Here is a 12,333-nt window from a genome sequence, read left to right on the forward strand (position 1 = left end):
GGAAATTGTCAAAAACTTACAGTAAAAAGGTGCGTGTGTTTGTATGTGTGTGCGTATGTAATTTTGAGGCTTCACCAATACTGCCGGTCCCTTACACACAAGTGTGTGTCTGCTCAGAAACAAACCCTGAGACAGAGAGAGGGAGCAAGGCGGGCAGAGAGAGGGAAAAGGAAACTTCAGAAAACTCCAAGCATCGAATCAATTAATCAAATAATCAATTATCCAAACAAAATACTGCCAGCCCAGCTCATTCGGATAATCGAGGTTCCTCTGTATATGGAATGAGCTGCCAGAGGAAGTGGTGGAAGCCAGTACAATTACAGCATTTAAAAGGCATCTGGATGGGTATATGAACAGGAAGGGTTTAGAGGGATATGGGCTGGGTGCTGGTGTTGGCAAATGGGACTAGATTAATTGAGGATATCTGGTCAGCATGAATGAGTTGGACTGAAGGGTCTTTTCCTGTGCTGTACATCTCTGCGACTCTAACAAGATATGGGCCACTGAGTACAGATTGTTAATTTTACAGCAAGCTAATGGAATCTTGCAGCACAGAGGAAATATATTCACCCCATCGTGCTCTGAAAGTGCTCACTAAATAGCCTGACCCACCCCGTTCTCTCCCTGTAGCACTGCACACTTGCCTTCTCAGTGCTACTATAGAACCTGCTCCCACCAACCTTACAGACAGTGCGCTATAACAGTTCACTGTGTTAAAATGCAGCACTCCTCCTTATCCCTTTCTGTTTTCTTCTATCCAAGAACCCACACCCTCTTCTATCCAAGGACCCTTGAGCTGTCCTTGTTTACTCGAACCGTTCATGGTGCCGAAAGCCTCCCTCGAACCTCCCTCTGGAACCTTCTCTGCTGTCAGGAGAACACCCCCAGCCCGACCACAGCTGCGCCGTGTCATCATGAGTCATGGCTTTCCACCATGTCGGCATGTCACAGGGAGGAAATCGGCTGACAGGAGACGGACGTTCAGGAAACAGGGAAATGATACTTGGTCTATTTTGGGATGCAAAGTGCCACTCACGATTGTGAAAGGAACATCAAACGCTGGGCTCAAACTCGAGAACCAAGTTTGTGTTTATGAACCTGACCTTTCTCTCTCTCTCTCTCTCTCTCTTCCCGGATGCTGCCTGGCCTACTGTGTACATTTGCAGGAGCTCATGCCTTGAAGCGTTGGAAAGGGTCCAGAGGAGATTTACTAGGATGTTGCCTGATATGGAGGGAAGGTGTGATGAGGAAAGGCTGAGCAACTTGAGAAAGGAGGTGGTTAAGAGGTAACTTAATAGAGGCATACAAGATGATCAGAGGATTAGATAGGTGGACAGTGAGAGCCTTTTTCCTCAGATGGTGATGGCTACAATGAGGAGACATAGATACAGGACAGATGTCTGAGGTAGCTTCTTTATTTAGAGTAGTCGAAGCGTGGAACGCACCGCCTGCAATAGTAGTAGATTCGCCAACTTTAAGGGCATTTAAATGTCAATGGATAAATAGGTGGACGGGAATGGAATGGAATAGTGTAGGTGTAGATGAGCTTCAGCTTCGTTCCACAGAGCAACATCGAGGGCTGAAGGGCCCGTACTACATTGTAATGTTCTAAGTGGATCAGCCACCTCTGGAACATGGTCACAAAGCTCCGTTGTCAAGGTAACAGTCAAGGTTACAGCCATGCGATTTTGCTTAGTGCCTCACCTTCTCACCACTAGCTTCAGAGTCCGGTGAGAGCCTTTCACAAGGCAGATCGCCTCCTGTCTGTAGCCGGTGAGGATCACATCGTTGATGCCGACCATCTCGTCCCCAACTTGGAGTTTGCCTACGGCAGCTGCCTTACTCCCTTCCTCGATCTGCAAAGAAACACAGACAAATTGAATGAGCACAGACATTTCCACACACTCTCCACTCTGGTGAGTTGCCGTGACCTGCCCGAGAGGATGGTGAAAGTGGAGCCAATTCTCATTGCCCTGCGTGAAATTATTATCCTTCATCAACAGGGAATCACTGGATTACCAAGAGGAAGACCGAAGTAAAATTGCAGACGCTGAAGACCCGAGACAAAATCTGAAAGTGCTGGAGAAACCCTGCAGGTCTGGCGGGGTCTGTGGACAGAAAGTAATATCAACATAGCGAGCCCAGTGACCCTTGGTCAGAACGAGGTACTCTCGGTTTGGTAACATGACAATATAATAACTGACCGAATGTGAAATCTAGGAAACCCAGCAAAACTCTAGTCAATGAGAATCCAGGAACAAACTTTCCACTAGTTGGAGTTATACCCAGCACATTAGAAGGTGGCTGTGGTTGTTGGATATCAATCTTCTCCACTCCAGGACATCTCTGCAGGAGTTCCTCAGGATAGCGCCCCAGCCCCAACCAGCTGCTTCAGCTGCTTCATCAATGACCTTCCGAGGGTCAGAAGTGGGGATGCTTGCTGACTACACAATGTTCAACACTTACAACTCTGCAGACATTTCAGATAGCCTATCCATTTGCAGACTTGGATGATATTCAGACTTGGGGTGACAATTGAAAAATACTCCCAGCACAAAAGTGCCAGGCAATGACCATCGCCTACAGACAGAATCCAGTGATCTCCCCTTGACACTCAATGACATTACCATTGCTACTACCAACATATAGGAGGTCCCGCTCTAAGGATGACACAATTGTTACAGTGAGGGAGGAAGCCATTGTGCCTTCCTTAGTCTAAACTTCCTGCTTTCTCCCCCCAATATCCCAGCACACCACTTCCGTCCAAGTAATTATCCTAAGCCCTCTTGAATGCCTCAATTGAACCTGCCCATACCACATTCATAGGCAGTGTATTCCATACCCTAACTACTTGCTGTGGGAATTGTTCTTTTTCCTCATCACTCCTGCTTTATTTGAACTTCATCCACGTGCTCTCATTATTTTTTTCTTAGGAGCAAGAACAGCTTCTTCCTGTTGATTCTAACCGGCCCAGTCGTGACTGTGAAACCCTCTATCAAATCTCCTCTTCGCCTTCTTGCCTCCAAGAAAAACAGTCCCAATCTCTTTAACCTACCACCCAACTGAAGTTCCTCATTGCTAGAACCATTCTTGTAAATCGCTTCTGGACCCTCTCCAGCGCATTTACATCTTCCCTATAACATGGCACCCACAAATGTACCCAGTACTCCAGCTGAGGTCTAACCAGTTCAACATCACCTCCTTGCTCTTGAAGTCTATGCCCCATGAATAAAGCTGAGAACACTGCATGCCTTATTAACTTCTCTCTCCACCTCTCCTACCACTTTCAATGATCCGTACACACACACACACAGGCCCCCTCTGCTCATGCACACTTTTTTAGAATTACACCCCCAATTTAAAAATCACACACACCAGGCTGTAGTCCAACAGGTTTAATTGGAAGCACACTAGCTTTCGGACTCTCCGAAAGCTAGTGTGCTTCCAATTAAACCTGTTGGACTATAACCTGGGGGTTGTGTGATTTTTAACTTTGTCCACCCCAATCCAACACCGGCATCTCCAAATTATAACCCCCAATGTATATTGTCTTTTAATGTTCTTCCCAAAGTGCCGCATTTCTCTGCATTAAACCTCATCTGCCACCTAGCCACCCACTCCATCAACTTGTCAATGTCCTTTTGGATTCTATGTTGTCCTCCTCACGGTCTCCCTAAAGTTGGTCATCATCAACCCTCTACTTTCCAAAAATACCATCCAGTCGCCAACTTCCGTTTCCTCTTCAAAGTTCTTGAAAGCTTTGTCACTTCCCAAATCTTTTCCCAGCTTCACCGAACTGAATCCCTCCAATCAGACTTGGACCCATGCCACGGTTCTGAAGCAGCTCTAACTAACTATCTATCTATTACTGTTCCCTACTACTTCCTGTCTACGTGCAACATCACCCTCAGACAAGGCTTTGGTTTTCACATGTACACTAACAGCACCCACCTCTACCTCACTCTCTCTTGGTTGCCTCAAGGTCGCTACACAGTCAGAAGGATTCTCTGAATATGCACTAGTGGATGAGCAGAAATCCCTCCGTGTCAATATTGGGAAGCCTGAAGGGACTGCTTTCAATCCCTGTTCCCTAGCTACCACAGCTCCTATTGGAAGAACAGCATTTTATCTGCCACCTGGGCACCCTACAGCCCAGAGGACTCAACATTGAGTTCTCCAATTTCAAATAACCTCCCTCCCCATCCCTGATTCCCTTCCCAGCCACTCTCTCTCCATGCCAATGCTCCCTGCTACCAACCAGATTCAACCCTCCCATTGACCAACCTGGTCGTACCCTCTACCTGTCTTCACCTATTCCCCCCTTCGCCACCCTGCCCTCCTCACTCCCCTTTGTATGCAGCTCCCCCACACCCACCCCAAGTCCTGAGGAAGGGTTACACCTGAAACTTGACTTCTGCACCTCCTGGTACTGCCTGGCTTGCTGTGTTCTTCCAGCCTCCTGCCTGCCAACTTCACCCCTTTCCCAGGTAACTGTCTGAGTGAGTCAGTTCACAACCTTCTTAGAGTCATAGAGATGTACAGCATGGAAACAGACCCTTCGGTCCAACCCGTCCATGCTGACCAGATATCCCAACCCAATCTAGTCCCACCTGCCAGCGCCCGGCCCATATCCCTCCAAACCCTTCCTATTCATATATCCATCCAAATGCCTCTTAAATATTGCAATTGTACCAGCCTCCGCCACTTCCTCTGGCAGCTCATTCCATACACGCACCACCCTCTGCTTGAAAATGTTGCCCCTTTGGTCTCTTTTATATCTTTCCCCTCTCACCCTAAACCTATGCCCTCTAGTTCTGGCGTCCCCAACCCCAGGGAAAAGACTTTGTCTATTTATCCTATCCATGCCCCTCATGATTTTGTAAACCTCTATAAGGTCATCCCTCAACCTCCGACGCTACAGGGAAAACAGCCCCAGCCTGTTCAGCCACTCCCTGTAGCTCAGATCCTCCAACCCTGGCAACATCCTTGTAAATCTTTTCTGAACCCTTTCAAGTTTCACAACATCTTTCCAATAGAAAGGAGACCAGAATTGCACGCAATATTCCAACAGTTGCCTAACCAATGTCCTGTACAGCCGCAACATGACCTCCTAACTCCTGTACTCAATACTCTGACCAATAAAGGAAAGCATACCAAACACCTCCTTCACTATCCTATCTACCTGTGACTCCACTTTCAAGGAGCTATGAACCTACGCTCCAAGGTCTCTTTGTTCAGAAACACTCCCTAGGACCTTACCATTAAGTGTATAAGTCCTGTTACGACTTGCTTTCCCAAAATGCAGCACCTCGCATTTATCTGAATTAAACTCCATCTACCACTTCTCAGCCCATTGGCCCATCTGGTCTAGATCCTGTTGTAATCTGAGGTAACCTTCTTCGCTGTCCACTACACCTCCAATTTTGGTGTCATCTGCAAACTTACTAACTGTACCTCTTATGCTCACATCCAAATCATTTATGTAAATGACAAAAAGTAGAGGGCCCAGCACCGATCCTTGTGGCACTCCACTGGTCACAGGCCTCCAGTCTGAAAAACAACCCTCCACCACCACCCTCTGTCTTCTACTTTTGAGCCAGTTCTGTATCCAAATGGCTAGTTCTCCCTGCATTCCGTGAGGTCTCGTGCTTCCTAACTCATCTCAGACTTTGCCCTGTCTCAGCTGAACTGCTGCTGAAGAACTCACCCACGCCTTTTCCCCTTCCCTTCGGATCCGACTATTCCAACACATTCTGGGTGATCTCCCACACTCTACCTTCTGCCAAGTGGAGCTTCTCCAAACCTGAGCTGCCAAGCCCTAACTTGCATCAAGTTCTGGTTCCTTACCGACCCTGTGTTTGCTCACTCATTCTAGCTTGCTGGTCAACCGAAGGCTTGATGTTAAAACATTCATTCTGATTTCCCCAACACTCCATGTCCTGTTCCTCCCTACCTATAAAATCTCCTCAGATTATACAACCCTCCTAGGCATCTGCACTCCTCAAAGTCCTGCCTCTTGACTTTAATCGCTCCATCAGTGCTGCTTTAGTTCCCTAGGCCCCGACCGCCAAACCGCCCTCTCTGCCTCGGATTTATCCTTTCAGTAAACACACCTCTTCGGGCAAGTTTTGGTTCCTCTGACCTGATGTCTTAATGAGTGTCAGATTTCATTTTATAAAGCTCCTGTGAAACACCTTTGAATGGCTCATCGTGTCTGAGGCACTAGGTCATTGCTGTCAGTTACCTTGACCAGCCATCGTGATATGGTGACCCCAAAGCAGGTTAGAGGCTGGGAACTACATGGCGAGTAACTCACCTTCTGTCTCCCCAGAACCCACAAGTCAGACTGCGGCAGTTCAAGAATAGAGCTCATCACTGGCTTCCCGAGCAAACCCTGGGACTGGGTAATGAATAGTGGCTTTGACTGTGATGCACACATCCCATAAAACAATTAAAAAGCAGCATATGTTGGCACTGTTTACTGCTGGGTGAGAACCACAGGGTGGGAGACTCTCACAATTCAGTACTCAGATACAAAGACAGTGCACCTTCCAATCTCCAATGCAGCACCAAGACCCTCATCAGTGAGGTTTACAATCAGGCGTCATATCAATGTACAAATAGACAATGTGCCAAACTGAGCTTTACAAATAAAAGATGACTCAGTTGAGCCAGTAACGGATAAGCCAATATTTGCCGGTGCTTTTATTTTTTAACAAGCAACAGCTTACATCAATACCTTCTGGGCACTGATTCCGACTGACTGAACAACTTAAAAAGGACGCATTGCGTGACTGTAGGCAGAGGTTTGATTCCGGTTGATGGGTTTGTTTCAAAAGTGAAGATTTGCAGCACTTTCACCTGGACCGGATGATGTCCCTTCACAACCTTCAGGCCACGCAGCAACAGGGAAGCATTTTCAAAGTGTCTCAGCTGAAACATGCGCCACAGGCAGTACAGCACCCCCTCGGTGATGAAGGGCCCACCAAAATCAATCCTCAAAATTAAAGATCCCAAGAGAAGAGCAGGCAAGGCTTGGGCCAATACATGTCTCCAATCCACCATCACTAAAACAGATTACCTCATTACTGTTACAAAGCTCAGTTGGCTGCTCAGCTTGTTTGCTATGCACAGTGATAGCAACAGTGTGGGAATTGAACCCACATTGACAGAGGTTACCACAAAGTTCCTCCTTCCCACCTTTCCCTTCATCAACAGTGCGGTGACCCCTCCTGATAGTTCACCCACCATCGGTGTGTAATGAGCGAGCAGTGGGACTGAAGCAACATTACCTTGACAAAGCTGTTTATGGACACTAATCTTGAAAATGAGGTTGCTGTTTTTAAAATCAGTGATGACACAAAGTCCGTTCATTTGCTGTAAGGTGCTTTGGACTGTCCCAGGGTCACAAAACATTCAATGTGAATGCAAATCTTCCTTTTTGGGAAGAGAGAGAGAAAAAACATCATGATAAAAAAAAAAGCAAGTATGAACTGGTGTTCGGATGTTGAGCTATTTTTCCAAGTTCGATATTCAGGAGCAAACAGAGGGATGCTGAAGCTGGCCCTTCTCTGGATTAGGTTAGCACCTCCCAAGCAGAAACCCTGGGAGAGAACGGTGTACAATACTGGCATGATTCCCAGAGAAGGGGAGGTGTGGCAAACTCTCTCTCCCGGCTTGTGCTGACGTTAGGACAATGACTTGGCTGAGTGAGAGCAACCTCGACGAAACCTGGTTCCACACACAACGGCAACTCCAAGATGAAACCAGGGGTTTCTTTTAAATTAAAGCATATCTGACTCAAACTACAGCTTAGCCCAGTAACACACACACACACACACACAAGCACACTATCATCTTACGCCAATGGCATTTTGGAACCATTTCAGCAGGAATATCAATGTTTAACTGGTTATCCAGCCGACCAGTTACTGAGAGATAAGAGGAAATCACAAAGCCGCGCTCTGAAGGTCTGCCACGCACACCCACCCTGGCAGTGCCACAACACTGGCAACAGAAAGCACCATGGGCACGTCAGCACTAAAGCCGCTCATAGCTGCAGCACTCTGTCATGTTCAGACACGTACACAACAGAACGACCTGTTCTCAACTCTTCTTTCGTTCGGACCTGACTTGCACATAGACAGAGAACAGGCCAGTCGGGCCCTCCGGTCCATTGTACCGAGCAATTGATCTCCACCGTAACTTAGTTGTTCGTTGGAGAGTCAGTAGGGAAGATCAATCTGTGAAGTAGATTCCTGGAGCTTTTACACACTGCCTTGTTTTCGTAAGGTTGGGTAGGGGTGGGAGTCAGTACCAGACATTCACTTCCCATGGGTGGGAAAACAGCTTCCTGATTTGCCTCCCAAAACAGTCTGGCCTTCACTATGAGGAGCATACTCCCTGCTTCTGGGTTCCCCCCCGCTCCGACCATGAGCAGAAGTAGTTGCTCCATTAACTCAAATCCTTCGACAACTTTAAACGCCTCAAGCCACTCAGGATCTGTCTTGCCAAAATTCATCAACTTGCTAAGCAAATGCAGTTCGATTCCCAAGTTTTCACAAAGTTGAATTGCAATCCGGAAAAGTTCTTTTCTCATTCGTTTTTAAAATCCGTTTGATTTTTCCTGGGTAAGTTACTCCTGGTTTGCAGAGAGAGTCACATTTGACAGTAAGTTAAAAATCACACAACACCAGGTTATAGTCCAACAGGTTTAATTGGAAGCACTAGCTTTCGGAGCACTGCTCCTTCATCAGGTGGTAGGAAAATAAGTGAAGAGTATTCCAAATAAAATACAACAGACTGGGAACATCAAAAAATGTCATGAGAGCTGAAACCATGCAACTTTATAACCCTATTTTAAAACCTCTTTCCCCAGACGTGAGCACTGCTGGTAAAACTATTGCCCATCACTTGTTGGCCCTAAACTGTGTATGGCCTGTTGGATAGTCAAGGGTCTGTGACACTGATGGGTGCGAAGTCATGGTATTTCTTTACACAGGGTAGGGGAGTCCAAACCTACAGGGCATGGATTTAAGTTGAAAGGGGAAAGATTTAAAAGGGACCTAAGTGCCAACATTATCAAGTAGAGGATGGTGCGTGTATGGAATAAGCTGCCAAAGGAAGTGCTGGAGGCTGGTACAATTACAGCATTTAAAAGGCATCTGGATGGGTGTATGAATAGGAAGGGTTTAGAGGGATATGGGCCAAATGCTGGCAAATGGGACTAAATTATGTTAGGATATCTGGTTTAGTTAGACTGAAGGGCCTGTTTCCATGCTGTACATTTCTATGGCCTAAGTGAAGCTGGGTTTGTACAACGATTATGGAAATTGGCTTATATTGCAGAATCATTAATCCCACTTAAATTCTGTTGGTTGCTGTGGAGGATTGTCCTCAGAGCATGAGTCTGCACTCTGGATTCCTAGCCTAGTAATATTCCCACCGGGAATTCACTGTGATGTTGCATGCAGCTTCCTTAGTTTGTAGAAGGATCTAAATCATCACCAACATTGCAACAGTGACTTCAAAAAGCTAATGCATTATCTGTAAATCACAAGGGGGTGGGGAGTCCCCATGATTGTATAATACTCAAAATAGATAAAAGCCTTTGTATTTTGATCTAGTGCAACAACAAACAACCACCTTTATGTACTTGAGCCATTCTCCCAGGTATCTGAAGTGATAGGAAACTCACATTGGTACAAAAAGGCAAAGTCACCATAACCCTACAGACTGTACGGTTGTTTCCTCATGAGTGTCGACTGATGCTGCTTTAGCCCAAGGGTCACCATGTCTCAGACGAGGGGAGGGGTTGAGAAGGAGAGTCCTTCATGGTAACCTGAGCTGATGTGGGAATTGAACCCCCGCTGTTGGCATCATTCTGCATCACAAACCAGCAATCCAAGCTAACCCTGTATGTGCGGAGAAAGTGAGGACTGCAGATGCTGGAGATCAGAGCTGAAAATGTGTTGTTGGAAAAGCGCAGCAGGTCAGGCTGCATCCAAGGAGCAGGAGAATCGACGTTTCGGGCATGAGCCCTTCTTTAGGAATGGCCTTTTAACCCTGTATGTGCAGCCATCTCACAGAGTGCACGGCTAACCAATGAAGCTTTGGTTTTAGCCTGAACTGCATTGTCGTCAAAACAAGGAAACATGGATCATCATTAGGGGTTGGACAAAAATGAACAGCAGTACTGTGGTCACAGTTGTCTTACTTCCAAGCAAACAGGAGACCCCCCCAGTACCTTCAAGTCCACCAGTACATGACATGTCATCTCCATACACTGCCAACGGACAAAGATCCCGGGTCTCTCTGGCAGCACTGTGGATGAACGTTCAACACGTGGACAACAGTGCTCAGAGAAGGTCAACCAACCACCTTCACACAGCGACTAAGGACGGACAATATATGCTTGCCTTGCCCAACACCAGGCACACCTACAGAAGAAACATTCGGAGCCTGCTGCCAGCTTTTCTGTTTGTAAATGGAAGGCCTCTGATCATGTGGACAAACAGCCTGTGATGTTGGTGGGTAATGGAGCTGGAAGTGAATCTATTTCCAACTACTCTGGACCGCAGCTTATTTGAAGCACTCAGACAGATTTTCAAAGGGGTTTGCATTCCACACAGACCCTGAGGGCAAACATTTATCGGAGTAAGCTCGGGAAGATTTCATTTGCCCCTGGGGATGATAATCTTCACCAGCATTTTCAATTCGAATAGGGCAAATAAGTGTTTGCTGGTGCAGAGCTCGAGTATTGCTGAAGGCAGGGTACATTTTGACCAAGCTTTTCACTCAATCAGGATAATTCATAAGAATAGTCCTCACCCTGAAATGACTGAACTGGTCCTCACCCTGAACAACTTCTCTTTCCAATCCTCCCACTTCCTCCAAACGAAAGGAGTAGCCATGGGCACCCGCATGGGCCCCAGCTATGCCTGCCTCTTCGTAGGATATGTGGAACAATCCATCTTCCGCAACTACACTGGCCCCACACCCCACCTTTTCCTCCGCTACATCGATGACTGTATCGGCGCCGCCTCGTGCTCCCACGAGGAGGTTGAACAGTTCATCCACTTCACCAACACCTTCCACCCCGACCTCAAATTCACCTGGACAGTCTCAGATTCCTCCCTCCCCTTCCTCGATCTTTCTATTTCTATCTCAGGCGACCGAATCAACACGGACATCTACTACAAACCGACCGACTCCCACAGCTACCTGGACTACACCTCCTCCCACCCTGCCCCCTGTAAAAACGCCATCCCATTCTCCCAATTCCTTCTTCTCCGCCGCACCTGCTCCCAGGAGGACAAGTTCCAAAAACGTACAACCCAGATGGCCTCCTTTTTCAAGGACCGCAATTTCCCCCCTGACGTGGTCGACGATGCCCTCCACCGCAGCTCTTCCACTTCCCGCTCCTCCGCCCTTGAGCCCCGCCCCTCCAACCGCCACCAGGACAGAACCCCACTGGTCCTCACCTACCACCCCACCAATCTCCATGTACAGCGCATCATCCGCCGTCATTTCCGTCACCTCCAAACGGACCCCACCACCAAGGATATATTTCCCTCCCCTCCCCTATCAGCATTCCGTAAAGACCACTCCCTCCGTGACTCCCTCGTCAGATCCACACCCCGCACCAACGCAACCTCCACTCCCGGCACCTTCCCCTGCAACCGCAGGAGGTGCAAGACTTGTGCCCACACCTCCCCCCTCACCTCCATCCAAGGCCCCAAAGGAAACTTCCATATTCGCCACAAATTCACCTGCACCTCCACACACATCATCCATTGCATCCTCTGCACCCGATGTGGCCTCCTCTATATTGGGGAGACAGGCCGGCTACTTGCGGAGCGTTTCAGAGAACACCTCTGGGACACCCGGACCAACCAACCCAACCACCCTGTGGCTCAACACTTCAACTCCCCCTCCCACTCCACCAAGGATATGCAGGTCTTCGGACTCCTCCATCGCCAGACCACAACAACACGACGGTTGGAGGAAGAGTGCCCTCATCTTCCGCCTAGGAACCCTCCAACCACAAGGGATGAACTCGGATTTCACCAGTTTCCTCATTTCCCCTCCCCCCACCTTGTCTCAGTCAAATCCATCGAACTCAGCACCGCCTTCCTAACCTGCAATCTTCTTCCTGACCTCTCCACCCCCACCCCAGTCTGACCTATCACCCTCACCTTGACCTCTTTCCACCTATCGCATTTCCAACGCCCCTCCCCCAAGTCCCTCCTCCCTACCTTTTATCTTAGCCTGCCGGACACACTTTCCTCATTCCTGAAGAAGGGCTTATGCCCGAAACGTCGATTCTCCTGT

General features: G+C 47.9%; 1 protein-coding gene across 1 annotated transcript in view; it reads right to left on the reverse strand.

The window, feature by feature from the left end:
* Positions 1–12,333, reverse strand: part of shroom2a (shroom family member 2a) — a 222,708-nt gene that overhangs the window by 109,239 nt on the left and 101,136 nt on the right. Inside the window, exon 2 of the mRNA XM_043700441.2 lies at positions 1,705–1,856. Within this exon, the coding sequence (XP_043556376.2) occupies positions 1,705–1,856 (152 nt within the window). The remainder of the gene's footprint in view (positions 1–1,704; positions 1,857–12,333) is intronic.

Source organism: Chiloscyllium plagiosum, unplaced genomic scaffold (assembly GCF_037043375.1).
Source record: "Chiloscyllium plagiosum isolate Xiang-an unplaced genomic scaffold, Cpla_swu_hap1 HiC_scaffold_12, whole genome shotgun sequence".
Classification (NCBI taxonomy): Eukaryota; Metazoa; Chordata; class Chondrichthyes; order Orectolobiformes; family Hemiscylliidae; genus Chiloscyllium; species Chiloscyllium plagiosum.